This window comes from Caretta caretta, chromosome 8, assembly GCF_965140235.1.
Source record: "Caretta caretta isolate rCarCar2 chromosome 8, rCarCar1.hap1, whole genome shotgun sequence".
NCBI lineage: Eukaryota > Metazoa > Chordata > Testudines > Cheloniidae > Caretta > Caretta caretta.
This window is the reverse complement of record NC_134213.1, coordinates 636,871-663,696: the sequence shown is the minus strand read 5'-3', so window position 1 is coordinate 663,696 and position 26,826 is coordinate 636,871. Positions and strand designations below refer to the sequence as shown.

At 56.0% G+C, this 26,826-nt stretch overlaps 3 protein-coding genes across 3 annotated transcripts; all 3 read left to right on the top strand.

Annotated features, from left to right (window-relative positions):
- The first annotated feature begins 520 nt into the window (after positions 1–520).
- LMAN2 (lectin, mannose binding 2) lies at positions 521–10,341 on the top strand. The gene is made up of 8 exons (XM_048860588.2): positions 521–725; positions 1,425–1,543; positions 1,774–1,891; positions 6,091–6,170; positions 7,930–8,091; positions 9,094–9,208; positions 9,555–9,674; positions 10,085–10,341. The coding sequence occupies exons 1-8, from the start codon at positions 536–538 to the stop codon at positions 10,243–10,245; spliced, it is 1,065 nt and encodes a 354-aa protein (XP_048716545.1). The 5' UTR covers positions 521–535; the 3' UTR covers positions 10,246–10,341.
- A 243-nt stretch (positions 10,342–10,584) lies between these two features.
- On the top strand, positions 10,585–16,681 carry TMED9 (transmembrane p24 trafficking protein 9). Its single transcript, XM_048860589.2, has 5 exons — positions 10,585–10,910; positions 11,708–11,808; positions 14,458–14,583; positions 14,686–14,832; positions 15,047–16,681. Exons 1-5 carry the CDS (start codon positions 10,760–10,762, stop codon positions 15,194–15,196), a joined length of 675 nt encoding a protein of 224 aa, XP_048716546.1. The 5' UTR covers positions 10,585–10,759; the 3' UTR covers positions 15,197–16,681.
- A 233-nt stretch (positions 16,682–16,914) lies between these two features.
- Positions 16,915–22,109, top strand: B4GALT7 (beta-1,4-galactosyltransferase 7). Its single transcript, XM_048861878.2, has 6 exons — positions 16,915–17,071; positions 18,275–18,628; positions 19,741–19,966; positions 20,287–20,370; positions 20,614–20,718; positions 20,938–22,109. The coding sequence occupies exons 1-6, from the start codon at positions 17,022–17,024 to the stop codon at positions 21,091–21,093; spliced, it is 975 nt and encodes a 324-aa protein (XP_048717835.1). The 5' UTR covers positions 16,915–17,021; the 3' UTR covers positions 21,094–22,109.
- Positions 22,110–26,826: the final 4,717 nt, after the last annotated feature.

Genomic DNA, 26,826 nt, shown 5'->3' with positions numbered 1-26,826 from the left:
AAAGCTGGCTGGGCTCCGCGGCGGCTCCGGCTGAGTCATTGGCGCGCGGGGACCCGGGCGGGGCGGGGCGCTGCCGGGGGAGGGGCGGGGTCACGCGCGGCTCGCGGTCCGTGGGGAGGGGCGGGGTCACGCGCGGTCCGTGGGGAGGGGCGGGGTCAATGGCGCGGGAGCCGAGCCGACGCCGCAGAGACGCAGACAAACCACAGGCCAGGGGCGCCGCGGCCCGACAGGCCTAGCCCAAGTGCATGCCGGGAGTTGTAGTCCCCCGGGCGAGAGCCTGCTGGAGAAGCTATTCACGCCCCACCGTCCCAAGTGCATGCTGGGAGCGGTATGAGCCTCGTTAGCCCCGCCTCTCGGCTGCCATGGATACCGCGCGTGACTTGGAGCTCTCGCGCTAGCTGCGCTGCGTGGGGGCGGGGTCTCCCCCGGAAGCCCCGGCCGGCCGGGCTCTAATTGGAGGGCTGGCGCAGCCTTTGCTGGGAGTTTCCGGGGAGGCTGATGCGTTCCGGTTCCGACCGGAAGCAGGGGGAGCGGGATGGCGGCGGGTCCGGGCGGAGGCGGCTGCGCGCGCCGCGGGCGGTGGGGCCGAGGCTGCCCCGTGCGCGGCCTCTTGTGCGGGGCGCTGCTGCTGCTGGCGCCCGGGCTGCGGCGCGGGGCCGCCGAGCTCACCGACGGGAACAACGAGCACCTGAAGCGGGAGCACTCGCTGACCAAGCCCTACCAGGGTGAGGGGCAGGGGCCTGGGGGGAGCGGGGCTGGGGACGCCCCGCTCCGACAGGCCCCGCCCCGCTCCGGCCGCTTCTCCCCTACCAGGGTGAGGGGCAGGGGCCTGGGGGAGCGGGGCTGGGGACGCTCCTCTGGGACAGGCCCCGCCCCGCTCCGGCCGCTTCTCCCCTACCAGGGTGAGGGGCAGGGGCCTGGGGGAGTGGGGCTGGGGACGCTCCTCTGGGACAGGCCCCGCCCCGCTCCGGCCGCTTCTCCCCTACCAGGGTGAGGGGCAGGGGCCTGGGGGAGCGGGGCAGGGGACGCTCCTCTGGGACAGGCCCCGGCCGCTTCTCCCCTACCAGGGTGAGGGGCAGGGGCCTGGGGGAGCGGGGCAGGGGACGCTCCTCTGGGACAGGCCCCGGCCGCTTCTCCCCTACCAGGGTGAGGGGCAGGGGCCTGGGGGGAGCGGGGCTGGGGACGCCCTGCTCCGACAGGCCCTGCCCCACTTCGGCTGCTTCTCCTCCTCCGGGAGCAGGGCAGAGACGTTGGGAGGCTCGCTGGCCCCACCTTCCCATTGAGTCCTCACAGGCCTTTCTCTGGCGTTTGTCCAGCTTGGCCTGCCCCCAGCACGGTCACTCTCTGCAGCTCCCAGAGCCGTTGCAGCCCTTCCCTCTCGGCTTAGCTTGTGATCTCTGTTGTACCGGTTCTCTCTGCTCTAGGGGTTGGTTCCAGTTCAATGCCCCTCTGGGACTTCCAGGGGAGCACAATGCTCACCAGCCAGTATGTCCGCCTGACTCCTGATGAGCGCAGCAAAGAGGGCTCCATCTGGAACCGTGTGGTGAGTGCAGCCTTGAGATGGAGGGGATTCCATCTGGGTAACTCGGGAGCTGGAGTTCCAAACCCTGAATGAGGGTGAACGCTGCAGCTTCTGTGGGGGCTATAGCTGATGTCCTTAAAAGGAAAGAGAGAGGGTGCAATGGCTAAGAAGTTCTGTCTGGGAGTCCCCATGGGTGGGGGAGGTGTCCATGAAATGCTATCCATGGTACTGAGTGTGATTCCTTCTCACAGCCCTGCTTCCTCAAGGACTGGGAGCTCCATGTCCACTTCAAGATCCATGGAGCAGGCAAGAAGAACCTACACGGGGATGGCTTTGCCCTGTGGTACACCCAGGAGCGCCTCATGCCAGGTACATAGTAGGGGATGGTGCATGCACTCCTAGAGGGAGAGGTGTCTCTCCCACTGTGGGGGCGGGGTGGGCAAGTTTCCTGTCATAATGGATTCTACACTTCATCCTTTCAGTAATTGCCAGCAGCAGCTCAGGAAGGGGAAATGTAACTAGTGTGCCACAGAGCACTGGGGTGCTCCCTTTTGAGTCTCCTTCTAGGGTGCAAAGAGTGGGGGTTGCCAGTCCACTCTGCTGAGTATCTCTGTCCAAAGTCTGAGAGACAAGGTGGGTGAGGCAATATCTTGTATTGGACCAACTGCTGTTGGTGAGAGAGATAAGCTTTCAAGCTACACACAGCCCTTCCTCAGGTCTGGGAAGCTAACTCCAAAGTAAAAACAACGAGGAGTCCTTGTGGCACCTTAGAGACTAACAAAATTATCTGGGCATAAGCATTCGTGGGCTAGAACCCAATTCTTCAGATGAATGGAGTGGAAGATACAGGAGCAGGTATAAATACGTGAAAGGACAGGAGTTTCCTTACCAAATGAGGGGTCAGTCTAACGAGACAATTCACTTAGCAGCAGGATACCAAGGGAGGAAAAATAACTTTTGAAGTGGTAATGGGAGTGGCCCATTTCAGATACAGATACATGATCCAGTTCTGCGGTGACCTGGAATCCTACTTTCGGCATCTCTGACTCAAGGAATATTTCCAGCACACCTCTGAACAGCACACTAATCCACAGAAACCTTCCCACCAACACTACAAAAAGAAGGATTCTGCGTGGACTCCTCCTGAAGGTCGAGAAAACAGACTGGACTTCCACATAGAGTGCTTTCACCGACGTGCACGGGCTGAAATTGTGGAAAAGCAGCATCACTTGCCCCATAACCTCAGCTGTGCAGAGCACAACGCCATCCACAGCCTCAGGAACAACTCTGACTTCATAATCAAAAAGGCTGACAAAGGAGGTGCTGTTGTCATCATGAATAGGTCGGAATATGAACAAGAGGCTGCTAGGCAGCTCTCCAACACCACATTCTACTGGCCATTGCCCTCTGATCCCACTGAGGATTACCAAAAGAAACTCCACCATTTGCTCAAGAAACTCCCTGAAAAAGCACAGGAACAAATCTGCACAGACACATCCCTAGAACCACAATCAGGGGTATTCTATCTGCTACCCAAGATCCATAAACCTGGAAATCCTGGACGCCCCATCATCTTGGGCATTGGCACCCTGACAGCAGGATTGTCTGGCTATGTGGACTCTCTCCTCAGACCCTGCGCTACCAGCACTCCTAGCTATATTCAAGACACCACTGACTTCCTGAGGAAACTACAGTCCATTGGTGATCTTCCAGAAAATGCCATCCTGGCCACTATGGATGTAGAAGCCCTCTACACCAGCATTCCACACAAAGATGGACTACAAGCCGTCAGGAACAGTATCCCTGATAATGTCACGGCAAACCTGGTGGCTGAACTTTGACTTTGTCCTCACCTACAACTATTTCACATTTGGGGACAATGTATACCTTCAAGTCAGCAGCACTGCTATGGGTACCCGCATGGCCCCATAGTATGCCAACATTTTTATGGCTGACTTAAAACAACGCTTCCTCAGCTCTCGTCCCCTAATGCCCCTACTCTGCTTACACTACATTGATGACATCATCATCATCTGGACCCATGAAAAAGAAGCCCTTGAGGAATTCCACCATGATTTCAACAATTTCCATCCCACCACCAACCTCAGCCTGGACCAGTCCACATAAGAGATCCACTTCCTGGACACAACAGTGCTAATAAGTGATGGCCACGTAAACACCACCCTATACCGGAAACCTACTGACTGGTATACTTACCTACATGCCTCCAGCTTTCATCCAGACCACATCACACGATCCATTGTCTACATCCAAGCTCTAAGATACAACCGCATTTGCTCCAACCCCTCAGACAGAGACAAACACCTACAAGATCTCTATCAAGTGTTCTTAAAACTATAATACCCCACCTGCTGAAGTGAAGAAACAGATTGACAGAGCCAGAAGAATATCCAGAAGTCACCTACTCCAGGACAGGCCCAACAAAGAAAGTAACTAGCAGTCACCTTCAGCCCCGAACTAAAACCTCTCCAGAGCATCATCAAAGATCTACAACCTATCCCGAAGGACAATCCCTCACTCTCACAGATCTTGGGAGACAAGCCCCCATCCTGAAGCAAATACTCACCAGCAACCACACAACAAAAACACTAACCCAGGAACCTATCCTTGCAACAAAGCCATTGCCAACTCTGTCCACATATCTATTCAGGGGACACCATCATAGGACCTAATCACATCAGCCACACCATAAGAGGCTCATTCACCTGCTCACCTACCAATGTAATATATGCCATCATGTGCCAGCAATGCCCCTCTGCCATGTACATTGGCCAAACTGGACAGTCTCTACACAAAAGAATAAATGGACACACATCTGACATCAGGAATCATAACATTCAAAAAGCAGTAGGAGCACTCTCTGGTCACTCAATAACAGACCTAAAAGTGGCAATTCTTCAACAGAAAAACTTCCAAAACAGACTCCAGTGTGAAACTGCAAAACTGGAATTCATCTGCAAACTGGACACCATCAGATTAGGCCTGAATAAAGACTGGGAGTGGTTGGGTCATTACAAAACGTAAACCTAATTTTCCCCAATACTAATTTCCCCCTACTGTTACTCATACCTTCTTGTCAACTGTCTGAAATGGGCCACTCTCATTACCACTTCAAAAGTTATTTTTCTTCTCTTGGTATCCTGCTGTTAAGTAACTTGTCGTTAGACTGACCTCACACTTGGTAAGGGAACTCCTGTCCTTTCATGTATTTATACCTGCTCCTGTATCTTCCACTCCATGCATCTGATTAAGTGGGTTCTAGCCCACGAAAGCTTATGCCCAAATAATTTTGTTAGTCTCTGAGGTGCCACAAGGACTCCTCCATTGTTTTTGCTGGTACAGACAAACACGGCTACCACTCTGAAACCCAACTCCAAAGTGTGTGTCAAGATTCGCCTCTATTTGCTGTCTATGGCAAGCTAGGGTTCTGAGCTCTGAGCCATGCCTCACTTCATGACTTACCCTGACAAAAGCTGGGCTGGTTTGTCCCTGTTGTATAACATGTGGCTTTCGCTGCTTCTTCTTGGTATCAGTCTTACTAGTCTCTAACACCTAAGATCTCCAATAGCGCTTTTCTCTATAGAAGTTACTTGTAACAATGAATTAAAGACTACTTAGTCACGTTGCTTGGGTAGAAGCGGCTTGAAAGATGTGATTTTTCTGGGTGGGAGCATCTCATAAAACCCAGCTGGCGGATTTGATAACTGCCTTAGTCTGTTCATTAAAAGCATAGCCAAATGTTTGACTACACTTGCTGATTGCTCTTAAAAATGTTCAAGAGCCCAAATAATAAACTTAACAAAATTTATTTTCTAAAGACCAAGCATTACAGTACGAAAAGTAAACATTTCCCTCCTTTTGGGAAGCAATTCTTGTCTTGTAGCATGTTCACCTTACACAGAATGTGCGCTTCAGGGATACGCCCCCAAAACCACTTCTATGTAGAGAACAGTTGCTGACAAGTAACAAAGCATTTTATGAGATACCTAAGATTCAACCCACCAATTTGTACCAGTTCCTGAACTTATTGTTCTGTACCTTTATTTTATCTTTGTTTTGGACATTAACATTCCAGGTATTGATCCATGAAGTTAGCTGCCCAGCTCATACCAGGGCAGAATATTAATGGATTTTGCCTTTGACAGTATTCCTATCCACTTAGGCCAAATGCTGAGTTGTCCTGTTCAAAGGTATTGTGCAATATACCAGTGAATAAGAGTGAACAGCATTGTTGGGGAAAAATAGTACAAGTCAGTTGGCATAAATAGCCAACACTTATACACAGAGTATTCATAACATGCACTTCATAGATAGTGGTAAAAGTAATATGTATAACACACGTTGGTTAACAATGGGGTGAGACGTTCACCAGAGACTGGTCACTGCAATGCAGAGTTGGAGGGTTCTTAGTGCCCTTTCTCCTTCATCTCTTGTTGAGTTGGAAAAGTAAATCTGCCTTGTGTATCATGAGGGGTAGGTGTGATTTGAAGATCTGTGTAGCCCCTTTGTCAGAGCACTATTAACCTTGTGCTGCTTTTCTTCTCTAGGCCCTGTCTTTGGTAGCAAGGATAATTTCCATGGCTTGGCCATTTTCCTGGACACATACCCCAATGATGAAGCAACAGAGGTAAGTGGTGACAGGAAGCCTGGGGAGGTCTCAGGCTCCTGGCAGCATGGACAGGGCTCATTGTGACTAGCACCAAGGAGGTGTCTTTTCTTGCTATGTGGTCTTAGCACATCACCTGTTGTGGGAGCAAGGGGCTGTGGCTAGCCTGACTGTACTTCCTGCAGTGGAAGGGAAAGGAAGAGATGTATGTAGTAGGAAAAAGGGGAGGGTAAGGACATGTTGAGTCACTAGCACACGCCAGATTTCCTAGCTAGAAAGAACCTATTTTCAGGGTCTCTGATTCCTGCTGACCTAGGGGAGAGATGCAAGGAAGAAACACGACCCTCGTGCCACTTACTAAATACATAAAGGAAAAACTTAAAATTGCAGATCAAAGAAAATCTGCCCTGAGTTCCCCCACTTCATCCAGGTTTCTTAGGGAGCTTTCAGCCCTTATGATGATTTAGTAAATGTCCATTGTTAGATCATAGGTTAATCCTGCCAGATTAGTCCTGCCCTTGGTTGCAAACACACACGATGGAAATGGAAAAGAATAGTAAAAGGAAAACTTTTGTCTAATCGTTCCTGTACTAACTCTTAAGACCACAGCTCAGCTTGGCAGAAAGCCATCCAAAACGTGCAAAATCTTTGTTGTTGATTCTCCTCCTTTCTCCCATGTGTGTGCAAGTCTTGTTACATCTTCTGGCTGCCATGGTAACTTTCATCTAACAAGATCCACTGGCTCCATCTTCTCTGTCTCATCAAACACAAGCTGCTTGTCTTCACTTTCAAGGCCCTTTGTGGCCTCTCCCCACTACCTGTCCTCCACTAATGATCTTTGGATGCTCGCATCTGAGTGATTCATGATGCCCACTTCCACTGCTCGTTTGTCTACATTTTCAAATGAACACCTTTGTGCTTTCTCCCATGCTGCCCCTCGTATTTGGGAGGAGCTTTTCCTGAGCATCCGCAAAGCTCCTTCAGTATTCTCCCAAAGGCTCTCCTTTTCTGTGATGACTGCAAAAAAAAACCTTGACAATGGTTAAGCCACTAGTGTGCAGAGACCGCTGCCTTTTATGCCAACCAGTATTGTCTTGTTTGCTTGTACTTCCACATCTGTCTATGACCATCTGATGTCTCTTGTTTTATACTTCAATTGTAAACTCTTTGGAACTGTGCTTGTACAGTGTCTAGTACAGTGTGATCCTAGGTGCTACTGGAATCCAAGTAATAAAAATAATCAAGATCTGAGGTGGCCCATCCTGTATCGAAGGGGTCAGAAGTATGTTAGGGAGGAGGAAAATGCTAGGAGGGATGTTTATTTCTCACTACAAACCTGATTGAGCAGGTCCTTGTCTGTGCTCAGGATGGGCAGGCAGAAAGAACTGCTCCCTTGCTTGGAGCCTTCCTAATTCTGTGCTCATCTGATCATTTTGTGTGCTCCAACTGAGACACTTGGGAAATGAATGGCCTAAGGACTGGATAGAAGGATCTCTCTGTATCTGTTTCCCTCAACAAAATACATCCTGACGTCAACCTAGAAAAGAACCTTTGACTTATTTGCTGCTCTTCTTCATTAGGCCCCTTTAGGCAAAGCCATAGCTTCAGTGCCACAGGGGATGGCAGGTCTGTGCCCCAGTTAGGTGCCTAGTCCTATGGGGTATGCACACGGGCCCTGTTAGGTGGAGGTTCAGGCTTGTGGGACACATCTGTCCCGAATGCAGATCTCTCCTGGCCTGTAGAAGGCTCAGAGTAATGTTCTCCTTCTCCGCACCTACAGCGTGTGTTCCCATACATCTCTGCCATGGTGAATAACGGCTCCCTGGCCTATGATCACAGTAAGGATGGGCGCTGGACAGAGCTAGCTGGCTGCACGGCTGATCTTCGAAATCAGAACCATGACACTTTCCTGGCAGTTCGTTACTCCAGGGGCCGGCTGACGGTGAGATGTGTTCGGAGATGGCGCTGAGCTTCATGCCTGTTGTAGGCTCTCTGAGCCGTGCAGTTGAGTTTGTGCTGGGAAGGATAGTGGTGGGAATGGCAGCACTGCCAAGGCCAAGGGGTGATATGCTGAGAAAGGGCTGTCCTCCCAACACCTGGATCAGCCAACCTGCCCTCTTGCCACTGTGGCTCTAGAGAGGGTGAGGCTGGGCTGGGCAGGGCTCTGCACCGTGGTGCTAGAACAGAAGGGGCCAAGGCTCTCCCACTTTTTCAAAGTAGACTTTTGCTGGGGCAGACCCACCCCCTTCCCCTCCTCTTCCCAACCCCCTCCCCCAGGACCCACCACCAGGCTACTGTGGAGTCCAGCCGGGGAGGGGAGCCCGGGCAGTTGTGGGAGCCGTGCATGTGGACCCTCCACCTGCCTGCATGGGGTGGGGGGGGGGGCTGACAGCAGCTCTTGGCCTGTCCCCCGGGCTCCCAGCCCACTGGAAGTAGATGGTCCATGACTCTGTGCCGGCTCACCACAGCTGCTCATGTCTCCCCCTGACCTGGCTGGGTGGGGCAGGCCTCAGAGCCACAGCCCGGCCATGCTAAGAGCCGCACAGGCCGCTGTGGGGAGCTGCAGTCTGGACCTTCTGCCTGCCCTGGGGGGCCGGGAAACAGGCCAGGGGCTGCTGTCGGTGGACACCTGACACCACCGGCAGGTGGAGGATCCGTGCCGTGCCTCCCCACAACTGCCTGCGCTGCCTTTATGGCTGGGCTGCAGCTCTAAGGCCCCTGCTGGAGCTGGGTCAGGGAGAGCCACACAGGTGGCTGTGAGGAGCCAATACAAACCCCCCACCGACGCTTACGATGGGCCGGACATGGAGCCAGGGCAGGGAGCTGCTTTTGGCCCTGGATGGGAGGTGAGGTGGGCTCCCTGGCCCCACTCCTGCTTCTGGCTTCAGAAGGCTCTGACGCCCTTGGTTCTACGCCCTGAACTGACATTGCCTTTTCCTGGCAGGTGATGACCGATGTGGAGGACAAGAATGAGTGGAAGAACTGCATTGACATTGCAGGAGTCCGACTGCCCACTGGCTACTTCTTTGGGGCTTCTGCTGGCACAGGGGACCTGTCTGGTGAGAGCACCTTTTGAATTGGAATATGTTCTCAGCCCAAGCCAGCTCTGGGGCATGGTGCTGTGGGTGGAATGGCTTTCCAGTGCTTTCTTGCAGCAGGCTGAGCACTTGGAGTACTTAACTGTGCAGGAGAGGAGACAAGCAGCCTGGGAAAGAGAGCAGGCTCTTTGGTTAGGCAGCGGGGGAAAGCCTCCCCAGTGGAAGCCAGGTCTCTGAGTCAGGGAGGGTGGGCCTGAGGGAGACCAGGACATGGCAGAGCACGAGAGGAATCTTTTCATGTGTCTTTGAGGGCATGCAGCTCAGAAAGGGCTGTGCCAGCATCTAATAATTGATGCTTGTTTCCTAGACAATCATGACATCATCTCAATGAAGCTATTTCAGCTGATGGTACAGCATCCACCAGAGGAAGAGAACATCGACTGGACAAAGATTGAGCCCAGTGTCAGCCTCCTTAAGTCACCAAAAGGTGAATCTTCTGGGCTCTGGAGACCCATGATAGATGCTTCCTGTGTCATTCCTTCAGGCCTGCTGAGCGCTGACCTAAATAAACCAATGCTGGGCCCTCAGCCACAAGCAGTGTGAGATCCAACACTGCATAGCATCCCTGGTGGGAGGGCATTTCTCACATACAGCTTGGGGGTGTACGGGGATTTTTCTACCCCAGCCTGCGCAATGGGATCTCCCTGCCTGCTCTTAACACAGTAACGATAGACATGTGACATTGACTTGTCCAAAAGCCACCCTCTTGGGAGGGGGATTTGGCAGATCAGCATTAGCCCGTTCATTAACTATGGGAGATCCCAAGCTCAAGGTGGAATAGGAGACTTGGTGGAGGTAAATCTCTCTGCTCTAAGCCTTGTTCTTTCCTGTCCACAGACAACGTGGATGACCCGACAGGGAATTTCCGAAGTGGGCCCCTGACTGGCTGGAAGGTGTTCCTGCTGCTGCTCTGCGCCCTGCTGGGCATCATTGTGTGTGCTGTGGTGGGGGCCGTGGTCTTCCAGAGACGGCAGGAGCGGAACAAGCGTTTTTACTAGTGAAGGAGCTGGCCCGGCCCCGGCCCCGGCCGGGATCTTTTCTATGGGGGATTGTACAAAACTCTGGTTTCTAAAAAGCTGTTTTTGGAGAAATAACAGAGTTCTGGTATCTTGTTTCTGCCTTGGCTCCTCCAAGGTAGCGTGTGTCGAACAAGCAGGCAGGGGTGAGCGAGCCCAGCCCTGCCCCGGCTCCGAGGGTGGGGCACAGCGCGTGTCTGCGGGGGGGCGGGGGGCACGTCCCTTGGCTCGTGCCGTGCTGGCCGGGGCCGCCCCCAGAGCGGCCCGGGAGGGGGGTGAAAGTCCGCTGCCAGCCGAGCCTGGCCGGGGGCCCCGCGAGGCCTGTTGCCGGGCTCGCGCCGCGCGGGCCGCCGGGAGCTGCAGTCCCGTCCCGTGAGCTGCGCGCGGCATGACGTGGCGTTTGGTGGGACGCGGCGCTGAGTGCGCAGGGGCTGCCGGGAGTTGTAGTCCCGTCCCGTGAGCTGCGCGCGGCCTGACGTGGCGTTCGGCGGGCAAGATGGCGGCTCCCGGCGGACTGCTGGGCCTGGGCCTGGGCCTGCTGCTGCTCGCTGGCGCCGTGTCCCGCGGTTTCGGCCTCTACTTCCACCTGGGCGAGACGGAGCGCCGCTGCTTCATTGAGGAGATCCCGGACGAGACCATGGTGATAGGTGCGGGGGGCGCACCGCCGGGGCGAGCGGGGGGGGGCAGCATGGGGTTAGGGGGCGGGGGGGGGTAGGTGCCATGGCGGGGGAAGGACAGCATGGGGTTAGGTGCCGGGGGGGCAGGGGGTAGGTGCCATGGCGGGGGAAGGACAGCATGGGGGGAGGTGCCGGGGGGGGGAGGGACAGCATGGGGTTAGGTGCCGGGGGAGGGAGGGGTAGGTGCCATGGCGGGGGAGGGACAGCATGGGGTTAGGTGCCGGGGGGGGGAGGGGGTAGGTGCCATGGCGGGGGAAGGACAGCATGGGGTTAGGTGCCGGGGGAGGGAGGGATAGGTGCCATGGCGGGGGAGGGACAGCATGGGGTTAGGTGCTGGGGGAGGGAGGGGGTAGGTGCCATGGCGGGGGAGGGACAGCATGGGGTTAGGTGCCGGGGGGGGGGGGAGGGGGTAGGTGCCATGGCGGGGGAGGGACAGCATGGGGTTAGGTGCCGGGGGAGGGAGGGGTAGGTGCCATGGCGGGGGAGGGACAGCATGGGGTTAGGTGCGGGGGGGGGGGGGGGGGGAGGTGCCATGGCGGGAGAGGGACAGCATGGGGTTAGGTGCCGGGAGGGGAGGGGAGGGGACAGCATGGGGTTAGGTGCCGCGGGGGCAGGGGGTATGGAGATAAGTGCTGCGGGGAGACTACTGGGGACTCTGTAGTGGGGAATAGGAGGAAAGTTCGGGGGGAGGGGCGGGTACATGGGCATGGTGCTGGGGGCTATGTGTTTGACCAGGGTGGTTCTCCTAGTGTTGCCTTCCCCTGCAGGGAATTACCGTACCCAGCTATATGATAAGCAACGGGAGGATTACATGCCTGCCACACCTGGGCTTGGCATGTTCGTGGAGGTGAAGGACCCTGATGATAAGGTACCTGGGTTGGGGAGAGAACATACTGGTACTTCTTTCAGCCCAGGATCAGAATAGGTGCTCTGGTTCCCCAACCTGAATATGCTCTCCTACCCATCCCATGGGGCCCAAAAGCTACAGCATCACGGTAATGGGACTGAGCAGCCCAGAGCCAGTGCCCATGGTGAAGGGCACCCCTTCTGCATCTGCTTTGAGTTCCACTGAATTGTCTTACCTAGGCTCTAACTTTGATTCTATGAAACAGAGCAACCATAGGAGTGGAAAGGACTTTGAGAGATCATCTAGACCAGTCCCCTGCATTCCTGGCAGGACTTCGTATTATTCTAGACCACCCCGACAGGTGTTTGTGTAACCTGCTCTTAAAAATCTTCAGTGATGGAGATTCCAGAACCTCCCTGGACAGGTGCCACACCCAGACCATTAAGGCTTTGTCCATGTATCCTGTTGACTCGAGACACGACATTTCCCTGGTTTGAAATCACCATAGATACTAGTGATTCTGCCTTGGCTGTCTTTGCGGCACGTGGGCAAGCTGTGGTTTTAGGTCTATCTGCGTGATTTTCTATTGCTGTCTGGTTCTGAGAGGTTTTTAGCAACATGATGTTGAATCTAGAAAAGAAGCCCTTGAGGAATTCCACTATGATTTCAACAATTTCCATCCCATCATCAGCCTCAGCCTGGACCAGTCCACACAAGAGATCCACTTCCTGGACATACAGTGCTAATAAGCAATGGTCACATAAACACCACCCTATACCGGAAACCTCCTGACCGCTATTCCTACCTACATGCCTCCAGCTTTCACCCAGACCACACCACACGATCCATTGTCTACAGCCAAGCTCTACGATACAACCGCATTTGCTCCAACCTCTCAGGCAGAGACAAACACCTACAAGATCTCTATCAAGCATTCTTACAACTACAATACCCACCTGCTGAAGTGAAGAAACAGATTGACAGAGCCAGAAAAGTACCCAGAAGTCACCTACTACAGGACAGGCCCAACAAAGAAAATAACAGAACGCCACTAGCCATCACCTTCAGCCCCCAACTAAAACCTCTCCAGCGCATCATCAAGGATCTAAAACCTATCCTGAAGGACGACCTTCACAGATCTTGGGAGGCAGGCCAGTCCTTGCCTGCAGACAGCCCCCCAACCTGAAGCAAATACTCACCAGCAACCACACAACAGAACCACTAACCCAGGAACCTATCCTTGCAACAAAGCCCGTTGCAAATTGTGTCCACATCTATTCAGGGGACCTCATCACAGGACCTAATAACATCAGCCACACTATCAGAGGCTCGTTCACCTGCACATCTACCAATGTGATATATGCCATCATGTGCCAGCAATGCCCCTCTGCCACGTACATTCATCAAACTGGACAGTCTCTACGTAAAAGAATAAATGGACACACATCAGATGTCAAGAATTACAACATTCATAAAATTAACTTTAGGCTTGAATAGAGACTGGGAGTGAGTCATTATACAAAGTAAAACTATTTCCCCTTGTTCACCCCTCTCCCTCCCTCCCCCCACTGTTCCTCCGATGTTCTTGTTAACTCCTGGAAATGTGCTGCAAATGGCCCACCTTATCACTTCAAAAGGTTTTCTCTCCCCCCACCCCACTCTCCTGCTGGTAATAGCTCATCTTAAGTGATCACTCTCCTTACAATGTGTATGATAAACACCCATTTTTTCATGGTCTGTGTGTATGTAAATCTCCTCACTGTATTTTCCACTTTATGCATCTGATGAAGTGAGCTGTAGCTCACGAAAGCTTATGCTCAAATAAATTGATTAGTCTCTAAGGTGCCACAAGTACGCCTTTTCAGTTTGAACTACGAAATTAGAAAAATCTCGTTTTTAGCTGCTTCTCTGCAGAGTCAGCTGCTCTAATCAGTGCAGTGACTGCTGACCCCTGTGGTACATAGTGCCCACTCACTTCCAGTCATAAGAACAGCCATACTGGGTCAGACCAAAGGTCCATCTAGCCCAGTATCCTGTCTTCCGACAGTGACCAATACCAGGTCCTTCAGAGGGAATGAACAGAACAGGTAATCATCAAGTGATCCATCCCCTGTCGCCCATTTCCCAGCTTCTGGCAAACAGAGGCTAGGGCCACCATCCCTGCCCAGTCTAGTTAAACTCCATGATCTAAGATCGTAGACTTCTTGATGGTCTGGTCCTGAACATAGAGCTCCATCTAGGACCAACCTTCCTTATCTGGCAGTTCCCATTTCCTCCTCCCCAGTGCATTTGGTTGGAGCCCCGCTTGTTTTGAAATTGCTAATGAACAGATTCTAAGGTTCAGTAGAATGGAATCTCAGGAAAGCAACTAACTGAAATGCTGATCTGGCCCTGTGCTCTTAGCCCGATATGATGCTTTAACTGTCACCTGGGCAGATAGCACAGGGGATTTGAAGACGGTCTCTAGCCCCTGTAAATCTGCCTTGCTACCTAGATCTCACCACTAAACAATTTGCTTTGGGCAGACAGACCCTTTAGCTGTAGTACCAAGTGTTCTGCCAGAAAGCTTGATGCACCCTGCTGTCAGACCCACAGACGTACTGCATTCAAATTCTCCTGGATTGGTTGTACTCTGGAGCCTGCCATTACTGCCCTGTCCTTCTCTTCCAGGTCATCTTGTCGAGGCAGTACGGCTCTGAGGGCAGATTCACCTTCACCTCGCACACTCCTGGAGAGCATCAGATCTGCCTGCATTCTAACTCCACCAAATTCTCCCTCTTTGCAGGGGGTATGCTGGTAAGGGGGGCCCATGCGGGACAGAGAGGGGAGGGGTGGCCCAGTCCATGTAGCATTGTGCTGGGGCAGAACACCTGATTGTGTTCTCTTGTCTTGCTGCAGAGAGTACATCTGGATATCCAGGTGGGGGAACATGCAAATGACTATGCTGAGATTGCTGCCAAGGACAAGCTGAGTGAGCTGCAGCTCCGGGTGCGGCAGCTCATTGAGCAGGTGGAGCAAATCCAGAAGGAGCAGAACTACCAGCGGGTGAGGAACCTGAAACAGCCTGGCTAGCCCAGCGCTCTACACGGGAGATGCAGCAGGGGCTGTGTTAATGGTTGGGGAAGGAGGTTCCTGGGAGGGGGGCCTACCCAGCTGGACAGTGACTATTAGAGAGTTCTGAGGGCCATGAGAAGCCACTGACCTCTGGGGCCTGGGAGGATCTCTGATTCTCTGACCTGTTGTTGTTTCCTTGCTGCAGTGGCGAGAGGAGCGGTTCCGCCAGACCAGTGAGAGCACCAACCAGCGGGTTCTCTGGTGGTCCATTGTCCAGACCCTCATTCTTGTTGCCATTGGTGTATGGCAGATGAGGCACCTCAAGAGTTTCTTTGAAGCCAAGAAACTGGTATAAAGAGGGCACACAGCATAAGCAAACAGCCCCCTCTCAACAGAGCCAAATATCTGAGTTTCAGCAGCTTGGACTGGTCACGCCCACCTTCCCCCAACTGTCCAGCTGACTGGGCTAAGTGTCACCTGCCTCCACCACTTCCCTCACTTCTAGTTTGGGTGGGATTTCCTTGTATTGGTTTGTTATGGCGTTTCAGTCACTTGCATTCAATCTGTGGTGCTTACGTGGCCCCATTGGTGTACTATCTGAGAGCCTCAGAGTCTTTAATACATTTATCCTCAGCACCCCTGGGAGGCAGGCATGGCTGCTATTGTCATGTTACAGATGGGAACTGAGCCCCACAGACTAAGTTACTTGCCTCAGGTTCTGCACAAAGTTTCTGGCAGAGCAGGAACTTGAATCCAAGTCTCAGGCTAGCACCCTAACTACTGGACCGTCTTTCCTGGGAATAAGGGGTAGAGTGTTTATCCTGCATGGATTCCTCTGAGGTACACTAACCTTCTCCAGGAAGTCTGGGCCTTCCTTCCTCTGAGTGGCATTTGAACTCTCTGGGAATGTAGGTGGAGTCTGTCTGTCTGCCTGTGGATTTCCTCCTGTCCCAAGGCTCACCCCCTACAATGAGCTGTGCTCCCCTTTCCAAGAAGGCTGGAATCCTCATCCCTTTGACTAGAACCACAAGTATTTTCTTCCAGCCAAGAAGCTGGTATAAAGGGAGGCAGAAGCTTGAGCAAAAGCTCCCTTGTACACAGAACCTTCAGCCAGGTGCTGAAATCTGCATGACTGTGTCCTGAACTGGCTGCTCTATGGTGCCATTGGATCACCCCAGAGAGGACAGAACTGATTGTGATGGCACGGGGGGCTCTGCACTACCACGCCACCCTGAGGCTCCTGGTCTGTCCCAGTACTGAGTGTGTATTAATCTGTGTAAAATGCATAATGTGAAGGGACTGTACAGGGGTTGGAACTAGCTGCCTTGGGGCTGAGGCAACAGCATTGTGCATCTGCTATGGGTATTTCCAAGGTGCTGATCACTGTGGAATAGAAGGACTGTGGGATTAGAACCCCACAAGTTTCTGTGCAGGGATGGCTGCGTATTTTAGTGTAGTATTTGTTTTCCTATTTTGCTAGTAGGGATCTGGGCACACAAGGCAAAGCTGTCCTGTCTTCCCCCTTCAGCAGTCATTCCTTTCCTAGGTGGTGTAAGTAAGTGTGCTACTTAGCACCATTCTCTGCCGCTCCTAGGGGAATGGTGAGGGGTCATACTCAGCTTCCTGTTCCGCAGCGCTGCAGCCAGCTCTCCCCTTCCAGGGGGCTGCGGGGCATCCCTGGTCCCAGCCTGGTGCGTGTGCAGCAGTGAAGTAGACGGGTTGGTGCATCCTTTCTCTGTACAGCGGGGAGGCAAAGGGGGTGTTGGGTCACTTGCTTACTGACTTTTGAGTACTTTGTCTTGTATCGTGGATTCTTAATAAAGAGCGCTCTGAGGACGGGCTTGTGTGTGTCCCCAGCTTCTTGCTTGCTGAGCCTGCTCGGTGGAAAAGGGAGAGGGAAGTCTTTCTCCTCGGGCCTGGCAAGCTGCCCCGTGTATGGGGTGGCGGCGGGCAGCCCTTCTCTCGGGTTCCTGTGACGGCACGTGGCCCTCCCGGGGCACGCCCGGCCCGGGCCGCTGACGTGGCGGCAGGTCGCGCCCCCTGGAGGCGGAACGGCGGGGCCGGGCCGTGTTGCCGGGGGACCCCGCTCGGCGCCGGACCTGGTGCCTGAGCCAGCGTGTCCGGGCAGCCCCGGGCCCGGGGGAGGGAGCCGGGAGTCGCCCCCGGCGCCGCTCGGGAACATGTTCCCGTCCCGCAGGAAGCCGGCGGTGTATGGCCGGGAGGGAGCCGGGTGAGAGCGGGGCGGGGTCTGTGGGGGGCAGGGAGGGGGTGGGGGAGAGCGGGGCGGGGTCTGTGGGGGGCAGGGAGGGGGTTGAGGGGATCGGGGCAGGCGCCAGGGGGCAGGGAGGGGGTGGGGGAGAGCGGGGCGGGGTCTGTGGGGGGGTTGGGGGAGGGAGAGCGGGATGGGGACTGTGGGGGGGGATCGGGGCAAGGAGAGCGGCACGGGGTCTGTGGGGGGGTTGGGGGGGATCGGGGCAGGGAGAGCGGCATGGGGTCTGTGGGGGGGGATCGGGGCAGGGAGGGGGTTGAGAAGAGCGGCACGGGGTCTGGGGGGGGGTTGGGGGGATCGGGGCAGGGAGAGCGGCACGGGGTCTGTGGGGGGGGATCGGGGCAGGGAGGGGGTTGGGAAGAGCGGGACAGGGCGGCGGGGGGGTTGGGGGAGGGAGAGCGGGATGGGGTCTGTGGGGGGGTTGGGGGGATTGGGGCAGGGAGAGCGGCACGGGGTCTGTGGGGGGGGATCGGGGCAGGGAGGGGGTTGAGAAGAGCGGGACAGGGCGGCGGGGGGGTTGGGGGGATCGGGGCAAGGAGAGCGGCACGGGGTCTGTGGGGGGGGATCGGGGCAGGGAGGGGGTTGGGAAGAGCAGGACGGGGTCTGTGGGGGGTTGGGGGAGGGAGAGTGGGATGGGGTCTGTGGGGGGGGATCGGGGCAAGGAGAGCGGCACGGGGTCTGTGGGGGGGTTGGGGGGATTGGGGCAGGGAGAGCGGCACGGGGTCTGTGGGGGGGGATCGGGGCAGGGAGGGGGTTGAGGAGAGCGGGACAGGGCGGCGGGGGGGTTGGGGGGATCGGGGCAAGGAGAGCGGCACGGGGTCTGTGGGGGGGATCGGGGCAGGGAGGGGGTTGGGAAGAGCAGGACGGGGTCTGTGGGGGGTTGGGGGAGGGAGAGTGGGATGGGGTCTGTGGGGGGGGATCGGGGCAAGGAGAGCGGCACGGGGTCTGTGGGGGGGTTGGGGGGATTGGGGCAGGGAGAGCGGCACGGGGTCTGTGGGGGGGGATCGGGGCAGGGAGGGGGTTGAGGAGAGCGGGACAGGGCGGCAGGGGGGGTCTGTGGGTGGAGGAGTAGGACGGGTCGGACTCTGGGGGGCTGGGAGGAGGTCTGAGAGCGGCGGGGGGCAGCGCACTCTGGGCCTGGGCCCTGACTCCCCCTTGCCCCAGGTCCCACCGGCTGCTGGCCCTCCTGCCACAGAAGTGCTCCGTCTTCCAGCTCTTCTTTGTCACGCTACTTCTGGGCTTTGCCTCACTGCTGTGGCTGCAGCTCAGCTGCTCGGGCGACGTGGCCCATCGGGGCCGCGGGGCAGCTGCCCCTGACCCCCTGAAGCCCTGCCCCCCGGAGTCCCGGGCCCCATGGGCTGAGGACCTGTCGTGGGGCCCCCACCGCCTGGCGCTGCTGATCCCATTCCGGGAACGCTTCGAGGAGCTGTTGGCTTTCGTGCCCCACATGCATCACTTCCTCAGCAGGAAGAGGATCCGCCACCACATCTTTGTGCTCAACCAGGTGGATCATTACAGGTATGGTCCTTTGCCACCCACGGAGCTAAGCTCTGCCCCAGGTTCTATCCCTGTGCTGCTGAGCACTTTGGAGGCCCCAGGTACCAGGCTTGGAGCAGCCCCTTCCCCAGGGCATTGTTTGTACTACGGAGGGTTCTAGACTCGCTCTGTGACCCCGAGCAACTCACTTTGCACCCATATCCCAGATTTCTCAGCTATAAAATGGGGATCACACTCTCCTCGGATGGGGGAATTTTGACCTTCAGGGCTTAGTGAGGACTATTTCTTTTCTCTTTGCTGGTCTGAGCATGTGGGGACTGGGGAGAGCTGGGGTGTGAGCAGCTGGAATTTCAGCTACTCTGAGCCTGGAGGTGGGCCCAGTTTTGTAGACGGTGAAGGGTTATGATAGTCTGTGTGGAAGAGCCTGTAGAAAGGTAAAGGGTTATTTTCCTTCTCCATCCTCCTTTCCCAGGGCCAGACCTGAGCAGGAGAGGCAGATTTAACTGTAGGCTTCTAGACTTTCTTCCTGACTATGAGCGCTGTGAGGCTGGAGCTCTGAGGGCCAGGGGAAAGCTACAAGATGCAGTATTCGCTAGTGTCCTCAGAACAGCCTTAATACTCCCCCGTATGCCCACCCATCTGGGTCATCCCTTCCAAGAGCCCACTTTACCTGGATGGTGGTACCAGTGTTTAGCCCCTCCCTGCTGGCCACACCATGTTGGCTTTGCCTGTCCTCCAGGTGGCCCTTACAACATGCCAGCCACACCAATGCTTTGTCTCTTACATGTCATCTCCTTGCTGAACATCTCTCCAGTCTCCAGCCCACTTTCCCAAAGGGATTCCCTTAGAACAGGCACTGACTGTTAGTTGCTTTAGCCCCTTACTAGCCATAGTGGCCAGGTGCTACTGACCCCCCTGCATGGGTGTAGTTTCAGTGTTGAGTTGCAGCACCTGGGGCCTGAGATCCCAGCTGTGAAGCCAGGAGAGACTGCTGGTGCATAGGGTGGGCTGGGTAATGATGTAACGGTGACTAAGCCTGTCTGGAGGATGACTGAGCCTCCTGCTGCTGCTGCGTCTACGGAAGGCCTGATGCTCCTGGTGCTGGGACAAGATTTTCCTGGTGTCTTGAGCAGGTTTAACAGAGCATCTCTGATCAACGTCGGCTTCCTGGAGAGCGGCAATGACACTGATTACATTGCCATGCATGACGTCGACCTCCTGCCCCGCAACGAGGCGCTGGACTACGGCTTCCCGGAGGCAGGGCCCTTCCATGTGGCATCCCCAGAGCTGCACCCACTGTACCACTACAAAACCTACGTGGGCGGCATCCTCCTGCTCACCAAGCAGCACTATGAGATGGTAAGTCCCGGCGCACAGTGGGGTGACGTCCTCGTCTGTTTGGGGGAGGATTGCTTGTTCACGGATCACTTTTCTCCACCCTGGAAATATGAAAGGGGCGATATGAAAGGGAGGGAGCTACAGGGTGTGTTAGGAATGGGGGCTCATGGGCTGAGCTGGTTGGGCTCTGTCTGTGGTTCCCTGGGCTCTGGCCGTGGCTCTCCCCCATGGGGCTGCTCTCCTGCCTGGCTGCAGAGGTTAGGCTGGGTTTGTGCATCAGGCAGATGCTGAGGGAGGGGGACATCACAAGCTTCTACCCCTGTGACACACTCTCATTTCAGTGCAATGGGATGTCCAACCGCTTCTGGGGCTGGGGGCGAGAGGATGATGAGTTCTATCGCCGGATCAAAGGAGCTGGCCTCCAGGTAGGGATCCTCTCCAGGCTCCTGGCCAGAGAAAACACCCTGTTCCCCAGGCATGGCCACCAGGATCTTTGCCAGTGCCTGGGAGAGGACAGCCTAGCTCCCTGCTGGCCCCTCTGCCTAGCCTCCCGCAGGTCCTGCTGAGCCCAGGGGAGGAGGTGATGGGGTGCAGGAAGCTTTGGGCCTGGGCACCTGGCTTAGGGCAGGGGCTCCAGTGACTAATGCACGCTCTGCTCTCCCCCCCAGCTTTTCCGCCCCTCGGGAATAAAGACTGGATACAAGACCTTCCAGCACCTGCATGACCCAACCTGGAGGAAGCGAGACCAGAAGCGCATTGCTACCCAGAAGCAGGTGTGAGCTGCTCCCTTGGGGTGGGGCAGGGGCCCTTCTGACCTCTGCACTGGAGGGGAGGGGAGAAGGGGCACCTAGGGAAATGGTGTCTCTTTGTGACCTGCATGCGGCTGCATGGGTCTGAGCCAGCCCAGCTTGTTGCTCTAGCCCTGTCCCTGCTGGCTCTATGCACTGTCCTTTCTGCTGTGTGTGAACTGAATGCCGTGTTGTCTTCCTCAGGAGCAGTTCAAGGTGGATCGGGATGGGGGGCTGAACAATGTGAGGTATCAGATCGAGTCCCGGACGGCGCTGAGTGTGGCTGGAGCTCCCTGCACTGTCCTCAATATCCTGCTGGACTGTGATGCCAGCAAGACCCCCTGGTGCACATTCAGCTGAGCAGCCTGCCTGAGGCTCCAGTCATGCCTGCCATGCTGAGATACTCAGGGACCGCAGCGGGGCCATTCGGTGCAGGGCAGGTTCACTGCAGCAGCTGAGCGCGAGGGCTGGGGCATGGAGGCGACAGGCTGGAAGAGGGCTGAGGAGCCAGCCCAGCTCCTCGGTCAGTACAGCTGGGAGGGGAGAACTGAGACCAAGACACTGCGGCCCCCAGCACAGGTGCTGGCATCACGGCAGGAAGGCCGCTCCCTCCTTCCGCTGGCCATGGCAGAGCCGCCTCCGTACTCCAAGGGGACAATAAAGATGCATCAGGACCATGTGAGGTCGATGCACCTAGCCACGCCCTGCTTTCCATACCAGTGCCCATATGCCAGCCTCAGGCGGGCACCATCCCTGCTCCTCCTGCTCCTCGCTCCCCTACTGCTCTGTGATTCCAAGAGGAAGCAGAGATGGAAACTGGGCTGTGAGTGTCTGACAGTGCCCCAGCTCCCTGGCAGGCACACTGGAACTGCAGCCGTCAGGGCAGGGGGCCAGTCACGCAGGAGGCTCACAAGAAAGGTTTGGTTGATGCAGTGGGGCCCTGGGGCCCAGAACCCCATTAACACGGGCTGGGATTTCAGCAGAGAACGGGACGTATTGGCTACAATACTGCCCAGAACTTCCCATTCCCCTTCATGCGGCTTCTAGGGCCTGCTGCCCACCCCTGCTTTCTGTGGCGTAAGGTCATGTTTCTGCTGAACCCTAGCTAGTGACCATGTCACTGCTCACCTGCTGCATCCCCCAGAGCACAGCCATGCCACTGCCACTTCCCACAGTACAGACCATACCCCAGCCTTCTCCATGGGACTTGAGTGAGTATCTGGTGCCTGGGCCTCTAGTGCCCCCGGGCCCTGAAGGGACCGAGCCTGGGCCCTGCCCTCTCCCAGCTCTGGTTAGGAAATCCTGTACTGTGTGTTCCCCTGGAATGTAACGGCTGCTAATGCACAGCAGTGGTGGCATTAAAGCCAGTGAAACTATGGATGGTGTCTGTGCAAGAATCCAGCCCAGGGCTCCTCCCCAGCATCTAGAGACGGGGCTTCCTGTACTGCAGGGGGCAAGGTTCTGAGATGCCTACCCCAGGGAACAGCACAGGCCAGTGGATGTTTCTGGTTAGAGAAGGACCAGAGGGGGGTGTTTGTGTGTAATTAACCACAGGAACAACTTCTCCGGGGCCCTGGGGGACTCTCCACCACTGACCATTTTTAAATCCCAGTTGGATGTTTTTCTAACAGCTCTGCTCCAGGAATGGTTTGGGGATAGGTCTCTGGCCCGTGCTATACAGTAGGGTGGACTAGACGATCACTAAGGTCCCTCCTGACCTTGGAATCTCTGAACTGAGCCTCCTTCTTGGACCAAGAGGTTGGCTAGCCCCTCCAGCTGCAGCCAACAGCAGCTGCTCCATAGGCTGGGTTCTGCTAGCCCAAGGACCTGCAGCCCTATAACTGCCAGGCCCATGGCTTGTAGAGCCAGGACTGCTGGGCTCCACTCCTGCAGCCTCTGGAGGCTCAGTGCTGCAGAAGGTGGCTTCTTCTGCTGGGTCTAAACCTCTCACCCCCAACCTGTTTTCATTGTTATGAGATGGGGGGAGGAAGCAAAGCTAGCTCTTCCAGCCCGCAGGAGGGTTTCACTCCGTCCTTCCATGCAGCAATCAGGCCAGGCATGACAATGTCCTGCTGGGTGCATCACACAATGCTGAATGCAACAGCAACCTTGCAGCTGGAGGTCTTGGACCAGCTGTGGGGCCTGCCCACCCTCCTGCCAGGCTCTGCTTTGGTGGAAAAGCCCACTTAGCTCAGGGCCTGATATCAGCTCTTAGAGAAGGGCCATGTTCTGCTCAGAGTGGGGGGCTGCACATGGTGGGGGTGGGGGTGGGACTACAAGGCTCAGCCCATGGGCTAGGCCCCCACAAGCTGGACTGGCCCCTGGTAATACCCCCTAAAGCAGGGATCTGCTGCCCTCCTGCAATCCCCTGCAGGAGCATGAGGGAGCAGCCCCAGGGAACAGGACGGACCTGTCGCTTCATGGCAAACTCAAAAGGTTTTTTCTGCGCATCTGAACTGGCACTGGGGGTAGTTGCTGTGAGGGGGCGGGGTTCCCTCCCTGGGTTGGGGCACGTGGGGGAGGAGAGCTCAAGGGGCGAAGTGCTTAGCTCCACCCTGAGGAATGCATAACCATCATGGGACAGGTGATGGTGGGGTGGGGTGGTGGGATACGCCGGTCTGGGTTGGATAGAGGGGAAAGCTCTGGGTCCAGGAGGGAGTTAAGGGCTCAGAGGATCACCTCTAGCTCTGGCTGGGCAGAAAGTCTCCTGCCTGGGTCCATGCCATCAGTGCTGAGGGCTGGGGTGACTGATTGGTAGAGCTTTGGGTGGGGGTATCTCATGCACTATGGAATCGCCAGTCTTGCCAGCACTTCCTGCTCCAAATAGTATGAATTTGTAAAGCTCCCAGGAGTGGGAACGGAGGGAAGCCACAGCACTCGGGTCAGGGCTTGAGTCTCAAGCCAAAGCATCTCAAGCAGACGTGGCAGCCTCTGAGCAACTGTAGCTGGCACCTCTGGGCGCAGCTGTGTAGGGTGGGAAAGGCTCATCGTGAAGGCGTGTAGGGTTTGTGACCTCTGTGGGGAGCTGCCATCCTCCTGTGTCCCACGTAGGGGTGGGCAAGTGGCCTGAGGTGTCTCGGGGGAGTTGCCCAATGACTCTGTGTTCCCCTCCTCCAGCAGCTGGGATTTCTTAGGGTGCTGCTGCAGGGCGACCCACTGGTCAGGCTGGCTGTGGGAGGAAGCTGGGTGCTTAGCTGCGGCAGAGGGGGCCTGGTAGGCCCTCTCTTTGGAGAGGTAGGTCCTTAGCTGCAGCTTAGTGCACGGGGAGGGAGCCATCAGAGCAGGAGCTGCTGGAGAGGAGAGAACACAGGAGTTACATTGGGCGTGTGTCTGGGAGGAGAGAGGGGAAAGAGACTCGAGCTGGTCACTGTGTTTTGGAGCTGCACGTGCAGAAGCACTGGATGGGGGGAAGGGAAAGCCTGTAATAGGGCTGGGACTGTACCTGGAATGCTGTGCTCCTTTCCCTCTGTGTCATTATACTGTGCCCATCATTGAGGTATCTGGGTACCACGTTACCAAAGACACCTATGACTAGAGGCAGCGCCAAGAAGGGGGTGCTGGAGAGACCAATTCCCAGAGCTGGATGCCCATCTTGGCATAGCAATGGGGGAGGGATGCAGGATAAATCTACACACCTCACAAGGGGGTGAACCCCTTGGGAGAAGAGGGATTAGTTACGTGGGTGCCTGGAGCTGAGACAAGGAACAAAGGGTTGGAAATGAGTGAAGGAAAAGCTGCCCAGTAGTCCATGAATGCAGCCATGGAGGTGTGACAGAAAGGGTAGGAACCCATCGCATGGACAGATCCCTGTACAGGTGCGAACCTGCCCTAGCTGTGCTCGGGGTGTACGGTGCTCAGCATGAGCCTCTAGGCAGTACCATAATACAGAGGGGACTTACTATGACTTTCCCCTGAGGTCTGAGGATCCCAGGAGCAAGTCATCTGTGGAGCCAAGTCCAGGGCTGCCTGATCCCCTTGGCCAGCTCACTCGGCCAGCCGTGTCAGGCTCTCCCAAAGCACTCAGGGCAGAAGGCGGGGAGCACCGGCAGCATGGGGGCAGGAGTCTGCCCTAGAGGGTCCCATCAGCTATGCGGTTCCCAAGGCCAAATTTAATCTCTGAGCTCCGAGGGGGCTGGTGACATGCCAGAGAGGCACTTGCCTGTGAAAAAATCGGGCAGTGACCCAAATTCTGACCCTCTGCTGTTGGTTTTGGGGTCTGTGCAGAATTAACTGTCTTGGGGCTGTTCCCAGAGGGCAGGGGTCCACTGGCCCCCTTGTTCCTGGGGCTGAACCCCTCTGACTTGGTGGGGGGGCAAGTTGTTTGGCAGAGGGGAAGCTCCTGGTGCTGGCTGTGCTACATGTGTTGGGAGGACAGAGGTCTGCAGGGCTCTCATCGGCGCATCCTGGGATCCCCCAAGGAGCTGAGGGATCAAGGCTGGTTCTAGTGAGAAGGCCCTGCCTGGCGGTGCTAAAGGCCCATCCTGAGGGCTGCTCCTACAGCTGCCACATCTGGGAAAGGGAGGTTCTTTGGGGGTCTCCCCATTGCCAGATCAGACAGCCATTGGGTCTCTCCATTCACATAGTTGTCTGGCTCTGGACATAGCCAAATCCCTTTCTCAGGGCCTATTGAGCCGACAGTGAGGGTGAGAGACCACATCCACTGGGAACAGACTGAGCCCTTGTCTGCTCCCTGCGGCCGCGGAGCTACTCACCTCCAGTTGCATGTGTGAGGCCCACAGTGCTGCCCCGGCCATCAGTGCTGATAGATCCGGTTCAATGGGCATGCTGGAGGAGGAAGAGGAGTCCTCATCATTGGTCTGCCCAGAGGGAACAAACCGGGTCAGCACAGCAGAGTCAGATGCCGCGAGCTTTGTCTCCCTATGCCTGTTCCTTGAGGAATACTCTTAGCACTGCTGTGTCCCTGGGGCCACATGATCCTAAGCTTCTATGGCCACCATGCCCTTGTTCAATGGCTGTGTGCAGTCCTGGCAGGCTGGGCACTATCCCCCAGACCCCTCTCACCTCCTGGCTCCATAATTTCAGTGCCCACTTCAAATCGTGCTGCTAAATTGCTTTCTCTGAGAAGCTCATGGGGCAGCCAGGGTCACCCTTGGAAGCTCGGTAGCCTCCAGGATTGCAAGGAGATGTGCCCGTAGTTGAGAGGGAGGCAGGGAGTTCTGTTCTTCTCCACAGCCACTTGCCAGACTCCATAGGTCAAAATCTCCAGAGACACGTTCCAGGATAAAATGCCTATTGCTCCTGTCCCCCAGGCTGAGATTCTGCCCCCGACACTGAGGTGAGCTGTTTAACTCCCCAAGGAGCCCACCTGCTACCTCCGGGTAAGCAACGTGGTGCTAACAACAGCCATGCTCAGAGGCCCAAGATGAGGGGAGTGAAACTCCTGGCTGGCCAGAGAGATGCCACCTACCGAAGACAAGGAACGTGATTGGGCCTCATGATAAACCTTGTTTCTTCTGCCCTTCATGCTTTCATGCTGCTGCAGAACTTAGTGAAGAGGGACTGTAGTCCTTGGGTGCTGAATACTGGCTCGCTGCCAGGAGACAGGATCTGCATGAACTGGAGGTTGAGCTGCAGCTGCCCTCGCACCTTGTCAGGTCTGCCACGTCTGGATTGCAGCCTGAACCATCTGCGCCAGACAACGCCATGAACCATGGAGGAAACTGCTTGAGCCTTCACCGCTCTATTTGTCCTGAACTCACTGAGGACTGGGGCTGCGGGCAAAGGAAGCTAAATATTGTGCTGAGTCCTGCTCTTAAAAGTTATATCTTGTGGCTACACCTCACTGCCCCGGGGAAAAGCCCCCTGGCCCTGGCCACACAGGCTCCCCAGTCGTGTGCAGAGGAATTTGTGCCTTCCAAGTCCCCTGCCTGGAGGGCTATTTACTTCTGGGCCAGCATGGGATCCTCCCGTTTCAGAACTAGGGCTGGGAAAGCCCATCGTGTGTGGTGCAGCAGCTCTGCTCTCACCCACCCCTGGTTCTGGTCTCTAGCTCCCTGAGCCACTTTCTTCTGCCCTCTCCTTTCCCTCCAGCCCTTCTCCTTTCCCTGGTCACAGGCTTTCTGCACCCGAGCT